The sequence below is a fragment of the Pipistrellus kuhlii genome, unplaced genomic scaffold (assembly GCF_014108245.1).
Source record: "Pipistrellus kuhlii isolate mPipKuh1 unplaced genomic scaffold, mPipKuh1.p scaffold_m20_p_5, whole genome shotgun sequence".
Classification (NCBI taxonomy): Eukaryota; Metazoa; Chordata; class Mammalia; order Chiroptera; family Vespertilionidae; genus Pipistrellus; species Pipistrellus kuhlii.
The window spans coordinates 15042078-15063130 of record NW_023425551.1 but is presented as its reverse complement, the minus strand read 5'-3'; the positions used below and the strand labels follow the sequence as shown (position 1 = coordinate 15063130).

The following is a 21053-nucleotide window of genomic DNA, read 5'->3' as shown; positions in this document are numbered from 1 at the left end:
CACATATGTACAGAAGTATCTGCAATTAAGATTTTATTTCATTCATGTCAGATATAACAAGTGCAATTTGAATGTACAAATTCTGAACAAAACATAAAAAAGGGAAACGAAAACTAACAAAGCAAAACTTGTTGAAGCAGATTCATGCAAAGAAAGAAAGGAACACTAGATATCGTGACCCTGTTTTTACCTGGAATGATGACATAGGCAAAAGACTGCTAACAGACCTCCACTGGGGAAGGAAAGGGGGAGACAGGAAAGGAAATTCTACACCAGAAAAAAAAAGAGCAACTGAAGAGGGGTGCAACTTCCTCAGAATTCAGACAGCATGCTGCAAACCTACTTTCTACTTTTAAGATAGACCTTGAATTCATGTTCAGTCCTGAAATTACATCCAAAGGCTGACAAAATAATTTATCTTTCTGTTGGAAATGCATTCTTGCAAAAGAAACGCTACCAGCTACCACGGTGTAGGTAATCAAGGGCTTTCATTTAAAGTGCATCCGTATGCTCACACAGCGAGGGGAGCTCTCTCCAACATGGAGGGTCTCGAGTGATTGTTTTGGGAAGTCGCCTCCCTGGTCTGTGAGCCTTGAGAATCTTTGCTGGTGTTGTTCCCTCATACCTTGCCTCCTCGGTCAATTCAACACGCCTCTCTCTACAGCCAACCCTGAAGGAGCACCTTCGGGTTTGGAGGACACTGCAAGATCTGGGACAGAGCTGCTTAGGGATTAGTGTTTCTATGGACAGAACAAGCCCTTCACCGATCTCTGAAAAGCACCTCAATGACAATTAGAGAGAAGCTCACGATAATCTCATAAATAGTTTCAGATCCTTACAACCCTCCCCTCCCCCCATGTAACTGCATATTCCATGACATTGGACTCTACAAGAGCCCAGCACACAGGGCATCCCCTAAGTTATTTATGCTTATATATTTTATTTTTCAATTCCATTACTTATATACATGATTTTTGGTAATTATAGTAAAGATGCTGGTGAAATTAATTTGTTTAACATTTCATAATACGTGCAAAAGCAAAAACAAAAACATAGATTTAAGGAAAAGTGATTTTTTTGCAACGATTCGGCCCCAACGATAACAAGCAGTTAGGCAATATCATGACTTGCAAAGTTATACTTAGCATAATGTTGCAATTCAAAATATGGCACAGAATTAACAATACAGATAACCAACCTGTCCCGCTGGCTGAACTTAGCCAGGTTTAGACACTATTTTGGTTTAGGTTGAAATTTGATTATATAAAAAAGATTCCTGAAAGTATTGAAAAAGAAACAGTGTACATGAAAGAGAATTCATCAATGTTTACAAAATGCCAAAAAGTCATACTCTGCCCCCCATTGTCCATAAATAATTAATGAAGCCCCCCTTGTCCTCCCACCTCCCCCCACCCCCAGCCTCAAAAAGATTTACAAAGATAAATTTAGCTCAGTGAACAGAACCAAAGGATGACTGTTGTTAGACAGTACCTGGTTAAAAGCTCAAGCACTTTCTTAGGAATTCATATACATTGTCTCTGGAGGAATATAAATAATCTGATCACATTGCTCTTCTGAGTTTTGGAGACTTCTCACTGAGGAGTTAGAATGGTCCTTGTGCTTTGAATAAAACATGAGCTTTAAAGCAGAAAGCTGATGGTATCCAAAATTCACCATCTTCAAAGTTCATTGTGAGAGTTCTTCTCTGCAGCTTTGAACATCAGGATAGAATTGAAAATTTTGAGAGCCGGGCCCAGCTTAATGCTCATGATTTTAACAATGTCTGTTTGTGTCATAAGCAGAAATGCTTCTCCATCAATTTGCTGAAATGGGAGTAAAAGACAAAAGACGGTGAGTTAATTGGATATTGTGTTGTGGGGAATAATCAAGTTTAAATTATCGGCTGTCTTATATACAGCAACACTAAAACGGCACAGACAAGGAGAGCTCAGGTGAACAAACATTTTGTGGTAAATGGATCTTTCTTATCTACAACAACACAGCAAATGTGGACCGAGGGTAGAGTAAAAATTCATTCATCTGAGAAATTGGCTCCCAGAAAAAGGGAAGGTGCCCATACCTTCCAATGAATACTCAGAGGTGCTGACTTAAGAAGAATTTGGTAAAGTGTGTTCAGTTCCTATCACCAAATTCAGCTCCTATCATCACAGGTTTTAGTCTAAAATTAGAGATGAAAATAGGTACACAGATATTTGTGGCTATAATCAAAGGCTTCAGACAAACATATCAGCCACATGCTAATAATTATTTTAAAAATTAGTCTTCCACCATGAAGAAAAAAAGACAAACAGAAAAATAACATTTCTAGAGTGGCCATAATTATTCTTCACATACAAAAGAAAGGCAGTTAGTAATAAGGGCAATTGAGAGTGTAATTGGAAGAACATGAGATTGGTGTTAAGAGTTGTAGAATCTATACTGGTTCTTCCTCTACTTGGGTAACCATGAGAAACCCCCTTTCTCAGTCTGCATCTCCTCTAAGACTAACAGACTATGCTCCTGCAGAATAGCGTACTTTGAGGTTCAAAGATACAATTCTATGAAGATGTCTACTTTAGTGGGCAGAGCAAAGGAGTGGAGTCTTTTTATGTGACTTGTTCCACCATCTTAAAAGAAATCAATTCACTTCTTTTTCAGTTTTCCTATTTTGTACAAAAAGTAAATCACACATTTGTTCTCTGCCTTAGAGAGCACATTGGAAACATTGACAGTGATGTACCATTATGGGTTGAATTGTGTCCTTCTCAAATTCATGTTGAAGTCCCAACTCCCAATAACCTCAGAATGTGCTCTTAGAAAAAGTTTTTATTGATTGGAGAAAGAGAGAGAGGAAGAGACAAACATCAATATGAGAGAAATACTGATTGGTTCTCAAACCTGCAACCTGGATCTGTGTCCTGACTGGGAATCAAACCGGCAAACTTTTGGTGAATAGGATTACACTCAACCAACTGAGCCACACCATCCAGGGTCAGAATGTGATCTTGTTTGGAAACGGGGTCATTGTAGATGGAGTTAGTTAAGATGAGGTCATACTAGATTCTACCTGGCCCCTAATCCAAGATGACAGGTGTCCTTATAAAAATGGGACATTTGGATAGAGACAGACGATTTGGACATAGAGAAGGAGATGGTTGAAGACAACACCATCTACAGTCAAAGCACAGAGGCTGGGAGCAGGTCCTTTCCTCACAGCCCTGGGAAGACGACACCTACTTGTCAAAGACTCCCAGCCTCCAGAATCGGGCAACAGCACTCTCTGCTGTTAAAGCTACAGGCTCATAGCACTTCGTTATAACAGCCCTAACAAACAACTACTACTCTAAATTCTGTAAGCAGACCATTAAATAAAGGCTGGTATAACTAAGTAGCTGTTTCTGAAGATTTTCTTCTATCCTTGAAAATAAAATAAAAACACTTGTAAATCTAAACTGTCTGTATACTTAATCAGTACTAGTAAGAGATATATTCATTATTTATCACATCAATGAACAATTATGTGGGAAAAGTTGCTACTTTCTGGCAAGGAAACAGTCAATTGTCTTAAAGGAGAAGGAAAGACATTCTAATGTTAAATTCTGAGGGTAAGACCTATTAAGTGGCAGGTCTGAGAAATGTCCTAATGTGTTTTGAGTCATTTGCTCTGGTCATTAGCTTCTGTTATGACAGCCCTCTGATAAAGCAAAGCCAACCAGAGAGGCAGGTGTAGTAACACTTCACTTAACCACGGCAGACCTTAGCAGAATGAACGATGTGAGAGAAATCTTCCAAATCCTGAATCAAAGTGTCAGCTAGCACCCCTTTCCCAAAGAGCTCCCTGCAAAGACTGAACTGTTTTATTATAACCTTGGGCTCTACAGGGTCTCCTGAGACTGCGTAAGAGTTTAACATGATGAATGACTTATGAATAGGATCATTCAGAGGGCAGTGAGGCTGAGATCTGAAAGCTGGAGTGGAATAAAGTTTCGGTAGATTATTATTTTTAAGGTTACACTGAAAAGGGAAAAAATCACCCGAAGCTAATACCAGTCTATTATATACAGCTGCTCTGATGCGTGGCCATAAGGATAGGCCTCGGTTGGGAGAAGGCAAACTTAACTGAGAAAGTACTTTCTAAGAACAGGAATCACTGCCATGTATTATGGCGTTTATTTTCCATTTGTTGCTTTTTAATACATCCAGGCTGATCCAGCTGCAGAGATTAAGTATCTTGCTAAAGGCCCAAAACTAAGGAGGAGGATTTGGAGTTCGGGGGCTCCCACCTTCCATTCCATTGCTCTTCCCACCATGCACTCAGTGCTTTCACTCTGCACACCACAGCAGCATGAATGTTTTCCCAGAGTGTAAAAACATGAGTATATTCACTCATTAAAAACTTACTAAGCATCTATTATGTTACAAATACTCTTCTTGGACATACAGCAAAGGAAAAAACACACAAAAACAAGCAAGTAAGCAAATAAAAACTCTCTGTGGAGGAGTTTACACTTGAGTAGTGGAAGACTGTAAGCACAATTAATTAATAAGAAATGAATTAATAGTAATTAATTCTAAAAGGTGGTCAGAGGAGATGAGTGGGCAGTCGGGGCAGAAATGGATGTGTGGGGCAGGTGGCAATGTGAAGCAGGATGGTCAGGAAAGGACTAACAGAGAAAGTGACATCGGAACAGAGGGAGTGAGCCATGGGAACGTCTGGAGGAAAAGCACGGCAGGTCCAGGGAAGAGCTGGGTGTGCCTGGATAATCTGAGGGACAGCAAGGGACAGTGTATGGAAAATGTAAGCAAGGGGCAGAGCAGAAAATGTGGCCAGGAGCTGTGAGAAGGCACTGGGTGTCAGATCGTAGGCCCTGGTGAGGACTTTGCTTTTTCCTCTGACTTAGTACTGAAAGGATAGGTATGGAGGAGTGACATGATTTGGCTATGCTGGGCAGAGACTGTAGAGGAGCAAAAATATCGATAGAAGCAGGGAAACTGAGGAGGAAGTACTGTCTTAATCCAGGTGGGAGATGATGGTGGCTCAGACCAGAGTGGAAGTGATGGAGGTAGAGAGAGAGCGAGCTAGAATCCCTATGTTTTAAAAAACAAAAAACACCCAATAGTGCCCTAGCTGGTTTGGCTCAGTGGACAGAGTGTCAGCCAGGAACTGAAGGGTCCCGGGTTTAATTCCAGTGAAGAGCATGTACCTCGGTTGTAGTCTCAATCTCTGACCCTGGTCAGGGCGAGTGTGGGAGGCAACCCAACAGTGTCTCTCTCACATGGATGTTTCTCTCTCTCTTCCCATCCCTTCCAGTCTCTCTAAAAACCAATGGAAAAATATCCTCGGGTGAGGATTAACAACAACAACAATATGCTAATTGACTGCCATGCCCTCAAAGATGGCAATGCCCACAGCCACAAAATGGCAGTGCCTAGTCCCATCAGTTCCGTGTGCCTGCCTCCAGAGTCCCCCAGGCTCCTCAGCACCTCAACCACCCAGGGCTGGCCCAAGGAGTAGACAGCAGCCAGGGCTGGCCTGAGGCGCAGGTACCCAGGGCTGGCCGAGGCTTGGCTGCAGGCAGTGGCAGCAGCAGAGGTGTGATGAGGTGTCACCTTTCCCTGATTGCCAGGTTGCCTCCTGCCCCTGAGGGCTCTCGGACTGTGAGGGGGACAGGCTGGGCTGAACGACCCCCCTTCAGTGCTTGAATTTTCGTGCACCGGGTCTAGTTAAAAATAAAATGTTATGCCATTTTTTATTGTTTCTTTCTGTACTATAAACTATATAAATGCATGTTATTAAGCTTTTGTGTTCATTTTTTTTTTTTTTTAAGTAATGAGTCTAATGCTACAGCTTTGGGGCACTATAAAGTGGCACAAACATTTCCTTTACACCTAAGTTTATACAAAGACATTTTTATACAACTGATTAATGCTGCTTGTTAGACAACTCTCTATCGACTTGCCAATTTCAACATAATCCATCTCTTTCCTTCTCTGCCGATGCAAAACATTTCACCCTCCACTGCATGTCAGTGCTCTGATCCCGTGAAGTTACAGGCTGCAATTTAGTGGGACACTTACTTCATCTTTAAATACCTTTCCATGCTCTTCACACCCTGGTAAGCTCTGTATGAATTCTGATACCTGTCAAAATAAGACCAAAACTCCAGTTTAAAAAGAGGTCGGAATTTTAAATGCTCAGGTTCAAATTGTTGTACCTATATGTTTTAGTTGCTTCTCTAGGAATAATTTCTGATCTTTCAGGAAAAAAGGCAGCACACCCCATTCACCGCGTCCACTCATTAAGTCAGGGGTACTCCCATATCTGGTTCCTGGAAGACAAAGGAAATAAAGTATACCTCATCTGTGCTCCACTTGGAAACTTTACTGGCAGGGATTCCGGCCACAGTTGGCAGAAGCTTGCTTTGCTGCTCCCAGCGCAAGGGCAGACATGGGATTGGGGACTTAAAGGACAGAAAGACAGCCGACCGACGCTGTGCCTGCGGTACACTGGGTTCTTCTCGGGCACCTGTCGATGGGAACAAATGGAAAATCACTCTCTGAAAAGCTGAGGGCGAGGCTCTAGTTAATTCATTTGTTCCTTTCAACATACAGTCCCTGAGTAATTATACTCTCCTTTGCCTTTACTGAAGCTCACCTGAAAGTTAGCTTACATCTTTGCTAAATTTTGCTAAATTAAGTTGAATTTACTAAATTCAACTTACATCTTTGCTACATCACCCACTGAAGACGTGTCACTATAACATTCCATGTTTCAGGTATGATATTTGCCTTAGAACTCGTAATTCTGAACTTAGGAAACTGTATTTGTTTTTCTTGCCGCTTTGGGTGTTCAGGTCTGGCCACTGTGTTCTCTTCTCTTATCTCAGCCTTGGTCTGTTCTTTCAGTGTTAATCACATTGGCTTTTTAAACAGCCAATTTAACATGTTTTGAAATGGATATGAAATTATGGCAACAAAAGTAACAGAAAGACAAATGCTTTTGTCAGTCTTCTTTTGAGGAGATCAAAATTAAAGTGCAGAATATTCTGCTTATCTGCTAGGTCTTCTGAATCCAAGCTTAGTTTACTGCTGCTCTCCTAAAATACCCATTTTTTTAGCAAATTAATTTATGTCCGTGAAACTCTTAGTTTGTCAATAATCGTCTCCTTACAATCCTTTGGAACAGAAATCTTTTCTGGCAACTGCTTACTTAAAGCCCCTGAGAAGAAAAGGGCCTTTCCCACACACTCTCTCCCCCGCACACTAGCTCAGCTACAGCGATCATTCAATTCCACCACAAATCTTTGCCAAATGGTTAGCTAAAGGCTTTTTTTTAATCTCTGAGAATATTTTAAGCTATTTTGCATCTTTAAGAATATTTCAAGGTCTTTTCCTTGAAGAGTAAGATTTACAGAAAGGCATGCAAATCATAAGCAGACAGCATAAAGCATTTCCACGAAGTGAAGATGCCCGGAACAAGAAAGCATAAAGCCGCCCCGCTAGAGCCTCCCTGTGTTCCCTTTCAATCAATCACACTCCTGCAGGGCCGCTTGCCAGACTCTGCTCTGCTCCGCTGGATCTTCACACCAGTCCACAGATTTCAATCACTATCACTTTATAAGTGTGCTGAGATCTGTGATCTATTATAGGTCTTCTTCAACATTGCCTTGACTATCCTTAGCCCTTTGCATTTCCATATACATTTTAGGATCAGCTTGTAAAAAAATTGCAAGGGTTTAGATTAAAATTACCACTAAGTATAGATCAGTTTGGTGAGGAATACCATCTTCATAATATTGAGTCTCCCAATCCAAGATCAATGCATACCCCTCCATTTCTTTGGGTTTCCTTTAATATATCTTCTCAATGTTTTGCCATTTTTCACGACCATCTTTTGTTAAATTTATTCCTATGCGATGTTTTCTGTTGTACATTTTTAAAACATTTCCCACTGGTCTGTTGTAGTTCTTTTATAAGTTTTATCTTAAACAAGCCTAAATTTTGAATTGCTCTGAATGTTACCAAGTCCCTATGCTGAATAGAAAAAGGAAAATCTATCTTACTGGAACTAACAGCCACTGGCCCTGGTTCTACTTGGGTGAGCTCTTATAGAAAAATATATCTTCTCCACATGAAACATGTCAATTCTTCAAATGTTTTTAAAAAACCCCATCACAGTCCTTTCAATGAATCTCATATAGTCGGTTTTAAGTTCTCATCCTGTTTTACTGAATGTCTATGTTGAGCCAAAGATACAAACATGCACCAGTTAGTTTTTATTATTATTATTTTTAATAAAAATAAAGATGGCCACCCCCATGTGGACACAAGTTGGCCACCACAAGATGGTCGGCAGGGGAGGGCAGTTGGGGGCGATCAGGCCTGTAGGCAAGGGCAGTTGGGAGAGACCAGGCCTGCAGAGGAGGGCAGTTTGGGGCAATCGGGCTGGCAAGGAAGCAGTTAGGCATAGATCAGGCTGGCAGACAGGGGAGCAATTGAGAGCCAGCAGTCCTGGATTGTGAGGGATGTTCGACTGCCCATTTAGGCCCGATTCCACTGGGACATCAATCAAGGGGTCCCAGATTGGAGAGGGTGCAGGGTGGGCTGAGGGATACACCCTCCTGTGCATGAATTTCATGTACCAGCACTCTAGTCATAATCATAAAATCTTAAACAATTTCTTATATAAACAAATAATAATTATATAGCTATGTATAATTTATAAATAGAATCTATATTATGGCTAACAGTCATTATGACTTTATTACTTAGCCAAACCATTGTAATATTTTTTTTTTTGACAAAGTTGTTAGGACCCATTATTTTCTCCAATACAGCTTAAAACATTCAAGTAATTTTCATTTGTGGTATTAAGACCATATTAATTCTATTTGGGATTCATTAGACACCCTTAGATGAGTTTAAAATATGTGAAGCAAGTGACATCAACAATACCAAAGAAAATGTATGGACAAGAACCAAACAGAATGCCCTATCCAAACGTTACATACAATATGGAACATATATGAGAGATTGGAACTATAGGTCGCAGGTCAATCTACAGAATTATGAACTATATACTATATTTATACTTTTATTTTTAAAATCTTCACCTGAGAATATTTTTCTATTGATTTTTAGAGTTAATGGAGAAAGGCAGAGAAAAAAATTGATGTGGATGCTTCCTGGAATTAAACCCGGGACCCTTCGGTCTGCAGGCCGATATTCTATTCATTGAGTCAAACCTGCTAAGGCTGTATTTGTAAACTTTACTGCCTATGATAATGGAACAAACCAACCAAATAAAGTTTATCTTTAATATACAAGGACTGCCAAAGCCTGAATTTTGATTGTTGAGTCTGACTAGTAATACCCATCCATAATAGGAGACAACTATGACTACCTCTGGCTTCGTGTGACGGCCTTACTTCACTTTCTGTTCTCTCTTCGAATTCTTCTCTGACATCAGCATGCTGATCTCTGAAGAAATAAAACACACACAAAGACTTTTCAATAGTTTGTTCAGCATCGCATCTCAGCAATTGTTTTTCTTAATTTAAAAAACAAAAGGTGCCCTTTAAATGTTAGAAAGAATTTTTAGTTCTACTAAGAAGCAATTAATGCTAATAACACCTAAATGTCCATTTCCTCATGAACAATTTTCATTTATTGTTCAGAAAAGAAATTTTAAAGCTAAGAATGATATTAAGATGAATTATTCTGGGAAATGTAGCTATTGAATAATTCAACTTCAAATTGAGACATGCATTCATGAGGAATTTTACTTGTATTGTTTGGTAAGACAATTAAAAGATAGAATATGCTTTTAATGTCCATACCATTTAATCAATTTACTATATTTACTCAGTGCCAGGATCTGGGATTGAGGCTGAGATTGGCTCAGGAGAATCAAAATTCGAGGAAGCTTTGCCTGGCTTCATCAGTTCAAATGCAGAGGCTGACCTGATCCCATTCTTTCTGACCAGGAATGATCTCATGCTAATCTAAGCCTGACAAGGATGCTATAAAATGGAATGGACATATTACAATCTTACTTCATAGCTCTGCCGTTAAGTCAGGGACAAAAATGGCTTTAAAGAGAACCAGGCACACACTATTTATTTTCTTTAAAGCTACATTTCAGATATTTAACATTTTCCCACCTAATCTATTCCATTCTGAGTTCAAACCAAATCCCACTTTCAAGTTGCCTCGGACTACCCAGGTGATGGTGCTGGCCTACACAGTGGTGCTTTATAACATCCTATTCATGATGTTCTATTGTTTCATAGGTGGTGTTAGCTTACAAATAGGCCCCTAGTAAATTTCAAGGAAAGGGCAAATACATTTGAAACCAAATATGCCAACAAAATATAAAGGAGTTTTGTGGTCTTCATTATAAAGGCAATCATTTACTCTCCATTTGGAATAGAAATTTAACACGATGCTGTGTAACCTGTAAACAAGAGAGGTTCCATGTTTAGAATGGGGAAGTAATAATAACACCTACCCTTGGAAAGCATTATGAAGATTAAATGAACTAATGTACCTAAGCACCAAGAAAAGTGCCTGAAATATAGGAATTTTAGAATTTTCAAGAACCAGCTTACTTCAACTTTTTTTTTTTTTTTTTTTTTTTTTGCTTGAATTGAAATATAATCATAGCTAAAATCTTACTCAAGAGTACTCTTCAGGCTTTTAATTAAGACAGTCGATTCCACTCAAATGGGAAAATGTATTCTTTATGAGTCAGCATTCTCTTCCCCTCTGTAATTATGTGTCAGGCTTTAGATGTCTTACTATCTTACTCTAATTATGCTTTGTGGTAAATATGAACCAAACAAACATTAGAAGAGTAAATACGTAATAACAGGATGGCATCTAAATGCAAACAACTGTATTTCCTCAAGTTTACTTATTTCTTATTTAACAGCAACCCCTAGCAATTATGATTCAATCAGTTCCATTTAAAAAGAATAATAAAACAATCAATGATTTTGCTTCACTGTAGAGATTTAAGCCAATGTCTCTAAATCCAACACTAGTTTGGCTTAAAATAAGCCCACCTTTCTCTTCGCAGACAGTTTATTCTAATATCATGGGGCTATATTAAGAGCTGAAAAGCACCTGTACTCCCCAGTAACAAATGGGAGACAGAGTGAATGTAAAAAACATAGAAGTTTCTGTTTTGAACGTTAAAAGAATATATCCTTGCATGTCCCTAGCATTCCTCTCTCCCCCACTTAATTTCTGGGCTGATATCACTCACAGGCAAAAACTCAGAGAATGAGAACCTCAGGGTTATATGTTAAAGGAATTATAAAAGAGTACTTGACTTGTTCCTAAAACATCTGGTGCAAATGAAGAAGGGACCATGCTTGAACAGCTTCACAACAAGGAGGATGCCATCTTCAAAAGGATTCACAAAAAACAGCTAACCCAGTGGGAATTAAAACTTTTATGTCTATGGCTCTGTCCAGTTTGGCTCAGTGGATAGAGTGTTGGCCTGTGGACTGAAAGGACGTGGGTTCAATTCTGATCAAAGGCACATACCTTGGTTGCAGCCCTGTCAGGGATGAGTGCAGGAAGCAACCAATCGATGTGTCACATCAATGCTTCTTTCTTTGTGTCTCTCCCTCTCCCTTTTACTCTGTCTAAAAATTAATTGGAAAAAATACTACGGTGGGGGATTAACAACAATAACAAAAGAAAAAATTTATGTCTATGGATAACAGCCGAATAGAGTTTTTAAAATTAAATTCCTGCCGAAACCGGTTTGGCTCAGTGATAGAGCGTCGGTCTGCAGACTGAATGGTCCCGGGTTCGATTCTGGTCAAGGGCATATGCCTTGGTTGCGGGCACATCCCCGGTGGGGGGTGTGCAGGAGGCGGCTGGTCTCTCTCACCGACATTTCTGGCTCTCTGTCTCTCTCCCTTCCTCTCTGTAAAAAATCAATAAAATATATTTAAAAAAATAAAATTAAATTCCTTTTGAGATGATACATTTGCACTAATTTTAATAAAACGTTGCCCAGGAGAGGTAAATATGATTTACTATTTACTTAATGACTAAAAATATAACATTGTGATTAATAAGCCTATCAAATTATAATTTAGCATAAGAACCTGTTATCGAAGAAAAGGAATATAATAAGAAAATACAGTGGATATTATCAAGTTGCAAGAAATGCATTCCAGAAAACCTAGTCCAGCCATGAAGCTAATCAATCCCCATAAAATGGAAAGCGATAAAGTGAGATCTGGGAAATAAAGACCAGGTATAAAAAAAGAAACTGCATTGTTTCCACGTTGTTGCAGAAAAGACCCTGCTTTTCCACTGTATATAAGAGTGTCCTGGGTCAGCCATCAGTGCTATTGGAGGAGACAAAACAAGAACCTGTTATATTGTCCCAGGACTTCAGGGGCATGCAACAACGTGCAATGGTCTCTTCCTCTCACTGTCAACGCTGCCTTGGTGCCAGAGCCACTGGCATCAGGACTGAGTGTTTTTACTAAAACTGAGCTTCTCTTTGGTGTACACAAATAACTGCATAAATATGAGATTCCCGAGGGCTGAAATATTTTAAAACTTCCACAGCTCCTAACCCATATCTGGCTTCCAGGTGTCAAAAGCGGGGAAGAGACTTTAGAGGCAGGGAATGACTCATAGAAATGACTTTCTCTAATCAGCAGTGTCAAGCCCTCGGGCTCAGAAAATCTTTTGAAGCAAAAAAAAAAAAAAAAAAAAAAAAAAAGTTCCTGAAGATTCATAATTACCTTTTGAAATTCATTAACACGGTTGGCTCTAAGTGTATTCTACTTGATGTTATAGTTTTTGAAAAGTAAATAAATTTGTATATGCTTCTAGTTCATCTTTTATGTTAGCTTGTTTCCTGTCTGTTTAATAGAGCCCTTCTTGAACAGACTGGTTCTTGGTGTGAGTGACAAATCTGAGTCATCCTGAAAACATAAATCAGAGCGATAGCTACAATTTCTACAGCTGCTTTATGTAATTCCCAGAGTGGAAACACAGGTCCTACAACATGAAAGCCCGTTTTAATGACCTATAATGAACTGAACAGGCTGAATTTTTTCACTGCACTCAGCACTGGGTACTTACTTGCTTTGCAAGGTAACACAAGCATTTAGCAGGTATTTATTAAATGCTTTATTGCGTTTCTGTGGTTAAAACATTAACTCTGAGCTTAAAACATTAAGTCACTTTTACTAGAGTTAGCACCTAATATAGAAACATAATTACGAACAGCTGCAGAATAGGTTTCATGAGAATAAGACTGTGTGGGCTACATGACGATGTTCTTCAGCAGGTAACACATTGTGAATTATTACTCCGGAGAAGGTATTTATACTCCATAACGGTTCTCGAAGCCCGGGTTATAGATCACTTGGGGTGCTTGCTAAACATGAGCTGGGGTGCACCATACAGTTCCCGAATCAGCGTCTCTGGAGAAGGCACCACGAGGGTTGCCTTTTGACAAGCATCTGGTGATTCTGATGCAAAACAAACTGACTTAAGGTTACCAGGCCCCAGGAAAGCTCCTCCACCAGGTGGCCGCCAGGGGTGCTGTGGAGGCAGAAGTGAGAACACCTCGCTGACAGCACCCGGCGAGCACCGCCTCCTTCCGCATCTGATGGATGAGCGTGTGGCTGGAAAGCCTGTGCACTTGCATCCCTATCTAAGTGTGCACTGGGAATTCACGCACAACCTGACCATCCATTTGACAAGTCACTGCAGGAAAAGAGATCCAAGCACTCAGGGTGGAGCCATCTTAATGTGGGCGGAGCTTCCCACCAGGATGCCCAATCCTCAGATGCTGGTCCCTGTGCCCTCCCAGAGGCAGCCCCATCCTTTTCCTTGGTGCGCCTTATCAACGTTATTTCTCTGGTGCCATTTTCTACGTGGGCCAGGAGTTAACAACAGTTTGGGGAGCACTGCTCCAATTTATAAAAGGGTGCAGACATGTATTTGGGGGAATTATTACATCATTTAATAATCCCCCCTCAAATATCTAGCCTGGAGATCTTACAAAGTTGAAGAAGAACAAAAAGAAGGTTATAGAGCAATGGCCTTGACGTTATGTAAGACGTGTCTCCTGGGAAGGCGAATGGAAAACTGTCAATGGTGTCTCGTGTGAGACAGGAAAGCGAGGAATGAGGGGCCTGAGCTCCAGTCTGGAGGAGCCTATGAAGCGTCCCTGAGGAAGTGAGTTAACCTGAAGCCGGCAGGTTGAGAGACGAGCTAGTAGGAGATGGTTGTAGGCAGAGAGAAAAGATGCTGGGGTTGCAGCATTGTTTAAAAAACAAGCCTGGTAGAGATGAAGCAGAATTAGGGTCTAAATTCTAAGACCCTAATTTACTCCCAAATCACTTTTTAAAATGCAGACTCACATGCCGAGACCGGTTTGGCTCAATGGATAGAGCATCGGCTTGGGGACTGAAGGGTCCCGGGTTTGATTCCGGTCAAGAGCATGTACCTTGGTTGCGGGCATATCCCCAGTAGGGGGTGTGCAAGAGGCAGCTGATCGATGACTCTCTCTCATCGATGTTTCTAACTCTCTATCTCTCTCCCTTCCTCTCTGTACAAAATCAATAAAAATATATTTTTTAAAAATTAAATAAATAAAATAAAATGCAGACTCTCAGGCTCCACCTGGAAGATTCTGGTGGGCCAGGCTGCCAAATCTGAATTTTGTGAGGCCCCAGGGAATCTGGTGTGAAGCCAAGTTTGGGACCCGCTGCTGGGGAAGTCTTGAGTCTGTCTTGAGCAGATGGCCTGTGAGGTGGCCCTTCAAATAATACTGCCTGTTTCTTTGCTGTTTTCAGGTTACACTTTGAATAGAGCTCTCAAACGAGGTGATTCTCATAATATCAGATTACTTCTGTCTTCTTTTCCCATCAGCATTGCTCACGTGGATGTAATTTCCCACTCAGGAGTAATACCTTTTCTTTGCATCTTTCTAAATAATTTGCTAAAATTGGGATTTTTTTAATGCCCTTTGACTCAGCAAGAGACCGTTTGTACCACCAGAAGTTGACCCTGAAGCAAAGATTTGCTTGCAAGGGGTTTACTTGGGAGGTGAGGAATAGCATTGTGGGAGATTTTGTGTGTGTGGGGAGGGGGGGAGGAAGGGAGACAAGGGACAGCAGTGACAGCTTCCCTGCCATATTGGCTACCCCCTGGACAGCAGGAGCACAGGCTGCTAGGAAAACCTTGGGAGTCTGTGTAACACACATCTCAGCCTTCCTACACGGGGTGAGGGAGATAGGCTACTTACAAAGCAGTTCCCCTCACCAGAGAGGGAGGCTGCCAGGGAAGGCAGGACACACCAATCCCCCTGCACGTCTGCCCTGCCGCACAGTGGGCAACACGGCCAGACCCAGGCTCTTCCTGCAGGAGAGCGGCCCAGGTGAGACAGGTGCAAGTCAGCAGCTGTGTGCCACAGTGGGAGTGAGGGGCTAGGGGATGTGGACTGCATGCAGACGGCGCTGGCTGTGCCATCCCATTCACCCATCTCCGATGCTGGGCTGTCACCAGAATGAGAAATACGGCGATGTGTTGTTTTTTATCCTGGCACTGCCATGACAGATAAATTACAGTAAGTGTCATCTACGTCTGCTCTAAGGAGACTCTGGCCCCAGAAATCCGGCCTGGAGTTCAGACAGTTAGCAAAGTTGGTACTACCGATCCTTTGGAGAATTTTTGCTGATTTTTAAGACAATATCATTGCTTTTGAAAAATCTGAAACTCTAGGTATTCTTCCCACGTAGTGAGTCAATGAACTCTGTACCTCTAATTACCACTCTGTGAGTTAGTACTTTTATTTGTCTTAGGGTAAATTTCTTCAAGTGATACTAGTATATCCTCATTTTAGGGTACTGGGTTAGGTAAATGAGTTCAAGTTATATTAGTTATGGTTTGGAGGATTAAAAAAATCATCACTGTTATTAATAATCAAAGAAGTTAGCCTATGCATAGGGCAGAAGGATACTGATGCTGGAGATGCCATTACTCCATAACACCGTTGCAAATTCAGAACCAGATGCAGTAATTCAAATATCCACTCATTCTTCATGAGAATGGAAGTAGTACAATATGAAAATAAGGAACTATGTGCCTTAGATTTTAAAATGCTCCATAAAAGAAACCCCCAAACGTAAGCACGATGGAGCATATTTTTATTCGTCTGCTGTTTCTTTTGTAGTGTCCTCAGGTAACATAAGGCACAGACCACATACTTAAAGATATATCTCACAAAGCTTAGTTTTTTACCTAATATAATCCACTGAGACTAACGCATCCCGACCAACTCTAGAAGTGAAATCAAAACTAAATGACTGAACTTATAGTACAATTAACATGTTAAGGTACATGAAATAGGTATATGTAAGCACTTGGTATATAATGAACATTAAAAAGAAATAATGTTCACAAGGAGTTTGCAATAATAGCTAGTTCTATATAAATATTGACCAATTCATTCAACATCACCCAAGTACCACTAAAAGAATAAGAAATAAGAAATCCTGCCTGACTTAAATATGCCTATATGAATAGTTTCCTTAATTAAAAAAGAAGTTCCAGTGCTGATCCCCACCACCCTTTCACATTTAATCGGGTGAATTTTCAATGATGTACACGAAAGTATTACCATAGAACATGAAACATGTAAGGTAGAGGACTTCCTATCAGAGAACTTCTAAACAACATTAATATCATCACGTAAATTACCTGATTTCAGGAGATGAGGAGATTTCATTTGTGTCTGTCCTTTTATTTCTCGGAAATGATGGACTAGCCGGAGGCATTTCCCCACTTAAGCGATCTGGAAAGATGCGGTCTTTGTTTAAATTGATTTCTGAATAGGGACAGTTGGCAGCACTAAATGTCAAAAAGAATAAGAATAGAACATTCCCATTAAAAAACACTTATTTCAACTGAAATGGCAGACTACAGAATAGAAAATTCCAAAGTTTAGCTGAACAAGTTGAATGTATTTATATATGTGTATATGTATGATTAAACAGTATGAAAAAGTTGTCTTTAAAACATAATTTGTTTGGTTTGTTTGCGGAGCTCGAGGGGAGGATGAAGAAGGTAAAGGGGGTCAGATATATGATGATGAAAGGAGACCAGGCACTAGATGTAGAATATGGACTTTCGTATGACTTTAGTTCTCCTTTAAACTCCTCCCATTCTCTAACCTCTCAGTGGACCAAATGAATGAATCAGCAAAGGGAAAATACCACGACGCAGCCAATGCTAATCAGGCCATCTGGCTACCGAATCCGCCCGGAGAGGAGAATACTGTATCCACATCCAACTCTTTTACTGATCTTGTTGATTCCGGCCATTAAAAACACTACATTCTAAATCCCACTGTTGAGATACATGTTCTATTTCAAACGCGTCTTTGATCAAACCCAACTATTATAATTTCCAGAGAAGCCAACAACAAATGCTAGTCAAAACATAGGCCTTTCCTTGCCTGTTCATACAATTTATTATTCTTGCTAGGAGAGAGAAACTTTCTTTGTTATCTAAGCAAAGAATGCATGTTTTGATTTATGCAGTTTCTCAGTAAATTAATCCAAAGAGAATTTTTCTCATTATGTTTCCTTAAACACAGCATTCTCAGCAAGGACAAAAATAAGTACCAGTAAAATGAGCCTTTCAGAGCACATCCACGATGCAGCAGCCACTCCAGAAGTCTACTAATGAAATGGAAAATAGTCTGTGTCTGTCAAAAATTAATATCCTGCCAGATAAAGAGCTCCGAGTGTTGTGAATAGGAGATCAGAGTCAGGAGACTAAGAAAAGCCAGTGGAAGGGGCTAAGGACAAGGAAGACTGGCCTTGGGCAGGAGCTAAATCCCACTAGTTCTCTGAACTGCATCCTCCTCCCTGAGGCTCTAGGCAGATTTAATGCACAGACCTACTGGTTATACCCTAAACACAGCTTCTTTACTAATGCACGCCTTTTAAGGCATAAGGTCTACTTCTCTTGTTCAAAAAAAAAAAAAAGTAAGTAATTATCCACTATGGTTCTAATTACACTGAAATATTGCCTTATTACATGTCTCAATAAAGTCTTCCATATGAAGGGGATGTGGCCAGTGGAAGGCCAGTACAGTTAGGGAAAGGAGGTCCTGGAAATGGCCAAAGGGCCAGGGGCAGTAGTAGGGGAACGACTCTCCACCACAGACCTGGCAGTGACAGGCAAAACTCGTGGCTCGGACCAAAGCACTTCTAAATAGATCTTGGACATTGCCATAATAAGGTGGGTTTTCTTACCAGAAGACCAAAAATAAATCTTTTTAAATTTTTTCTACTGCAGCCCAACAAAATGTCTTTTCCTTCCTAGGGACATATGTCGAAGTCTCAATATTTAGTTACCATTTTATGTCCCTATTTTAATTATGGACAGCTTACACACAATTCCATTCATCCATGAGATATTTGAGGGTTGGGTTTGGGACTCATTCATGGAGCAGGGCCTTCACAGGCAGTGAGAAAACAGTGGCCAAGAGCACAGATCCTTGAGTTACACTGACTGCTACTCCCAACTCCCTCCTCAACTAGCTGTCAGTTAGGCAAGTCAGTACACCTCTAAGTGCCACAGTGGCCTCTTCAAAAATTCAGAGAAAGTAACAGTTCTGTGTTTTAGGATCATTTGAAGGTCATCCAATATATATAAAACAATCAGTGCAATATCTCACAGAGTAAATTAATGCTCAATAAGTGTTAGATATTAAGGGGAAAAATTGCTGTTCAAAAATATTTATTGAACAAAAGAATTTATAAATATCAGCATGCTAATGAGTCATTTCTGGCATTTTGACTTACATAATGTCTGAAAATAATCCAGTCTACTTTGCAACAGTAAATAACTTCTAAGATGCAGTATTTTTAACTCAGCTTAAATTAATCATGTAACTTTTTGGATTGCAATCACACAAACAACAAGAAGGGTTTCAAAATGGATATTTGCAAGCGGACTCATCACCCTTTCTATGCTCAGACTTTTTACTCTAGAACATCCCGAACCTTATAAAAATAACTCGGGAGGAGGTTTGCAAAAGGAAGATAAGCAGCATTGTAGGGAAGTGGTAGAAATGAAAGAAAGAGGGAACTATATAAAGAAGAAAGTAATCTCATCAATTTTACAATTCCTATTAACTCTCAGAGAAACAGCCAGTGCAATCTTTAGATATTTTAAAGACCTGGATTCACAACCTGCACAATCTACATAAACAAGGAACCGTTTTTCTTACTGGGCAATCCAATTAACATGCAGGTAGAACAGTTTCTTTAACACATACCTACACAGATAATACTTTTGTTCTGTAAAAAAAAACCACACTTAAATCACAGCAATTTCTCGGTATTCAGTAAAAACTTTAAAAATCTAAAAATGACCCCAACTTGCCTAAATAATACATTCAATTTCAAATGTATAAATTTGGTTTCTTTTTTAATTAATTAGAGATAACAGGAAAATATAGAAAAATGCTTTTTTGATCAACACATTCTCATGTTTGACTATATTTGTGCTTTCTGTGATCTTAGCTAATCTACAACAATATTACCTCTTTGTATTCAATTAATTGTGTCACCCAATCACAGTTTGTTCTACCAAACAAACAACAGGATCTACCTTCTTCTCATTATTAATGTTCAACCCCAAATAACTGTTTCAGAAGCTAAGTGTCTACGCTAGTCATAAAAGCCAAATAACTAGAGTAAATCTATTTTTAACTGTGAATACATTCTCTCCCAGGAAGATTAAACTACAGATACACTCTGCGTTTTTATAGGATCACCATGGTAACCACAATTCCTATGGATCTGAATTTAAAATTAGTTCCCATCTATTCAGTATACATGAAAACCATTATCTTGTACATATAACACCCCCTATCTGACCAGGTAAGGAATCCCCACGTGAGCCACAGCACCCCATACCTTTGCGGGCCCAGATGTCTCGCTCTCTTAAAATGACCAATCCCTTTACATCCTGGGGTTGAGCATCCACCTTGTTCTGAAACTTCCATTAACTCTAAGGGATCTATGACAAAGCAAAAAGGAAAGGAGGAGCATAAAATTAATTAGGTTGTAAGAGTGGAAAAATCCAATTTGGAATTAACACATAAATCAGCACACATGATTTAAAAGAGAGAGAGAGCCGAAACCGGTTTGGCTCAATGGATAGAGTGTCGGCTTGGGGACTGAAAGGTCCCGGGTTCGATTCCGGTCAAGGGCATGTACCTAGGTTGCGGGCATATCCCCAGTAGGGGGTGTGCAAGAGGCAGCTGATCGATGACTCTCTCTCATTGATGTTTCTAACTCTCTATCTCTCTCCCTTCCTCTCTGTACAAAATCAATAAAATATATTAAAAAATAAAATAAAAGAGAGAGAGAGAGAGAGAGAGAGAGAGAGAGAGAGATACTATAGAAATAAAAATGTTTTGAAAGTCTCTACTTCTAAAGGTGGTCCCCCCATGACTTTGTTCACACTATTTTGTCTTTCTTCAATAGTGAAACAGTAAACTTTCATCCAAAACCCTTTCAAATGTGACAAATTCCAGAGATACCTAATCTGAATTTATGAGAAGATTCTAAACATTTTTTTCAAGTAAATAACATAACATATGAATCGTACACTGAAAACTTTAAACACACTGGAGACAAAAGAACAGTTACAGATCCCAGTCAAGCTGTTACACCTCCCCCCCAACCTCCCTTGTCTTCCCGCTATAGTTTTGACAGTCTCTTCAATGGTCCTTTATCTCTATAACTATTTCCCTCCATTTCTTTTCTTTTAATAGTCTTGACTGTTGCATAGTATCTGCTGTATGAGTGTACCAGCTTATTTAACCAATATTTGTTTCCCAGTCTTGTTATATTAAATATACTGTAAACAATACCATGTCTTAAAAAATAATTTAAAAAAAAACCATAAAACTGTAATGTTGCCCTAGCCAACTTGGCTCAGTGGATAGTACTGGCCTGCAGAATGAAAGGTCCCAGGTTTTG

At 39.9% G+C, this 21053-nt stretch overlaps 1 protein-coding gene across 9 annotated transcripts in view; it reads right to left on the bottom strand.

Moving 5' to 3' along the window:
- Positions 1-16: 16 nt before the first annotated feature.
- L3MBTL3 (L3MBTL histone methyl-lysine binding protein 3) overlaps positions 17-21053 on the bottom strand; it is an 86326-nt gene continuing 65289 nt past the window's right edge. For 7 of the 9 annotated variants that reach the window (XM_036414309.2, XM_036414314.2, XM_036414311.2 and 4 more), the window contains 6 exons: positions 19983-20085; positions 16750-16899; positions 9404-9480; positions 6357-6526; positions 6079-6141; positions 17-1823 (listed from right to left, as the gene is read on the bottom strand). In XM_036414309.2, coding sequence (XP_036270202.1) covers positions 1680-1823; positions 6079-6141; positions 6357-6526; positions 9404-9480; positions 16750-16899; positions 19983-20085 — 707 coding nt within the window. In that variant the 3' untranslated portion in view covers positions 17-1679. Of the gene's footprint in view, positions 1824-6078; positions 6142-6356; positions 6527-9403; positions 9481-14004; positions 14327-15136; positions 15595-16749; positions 16900-19982; positions 20086-21053 lie in introns of those variants that run through there. The other 2 variants (XM_036414319.2, XM_036414316.2) reach the window with 2 other exon arrangements.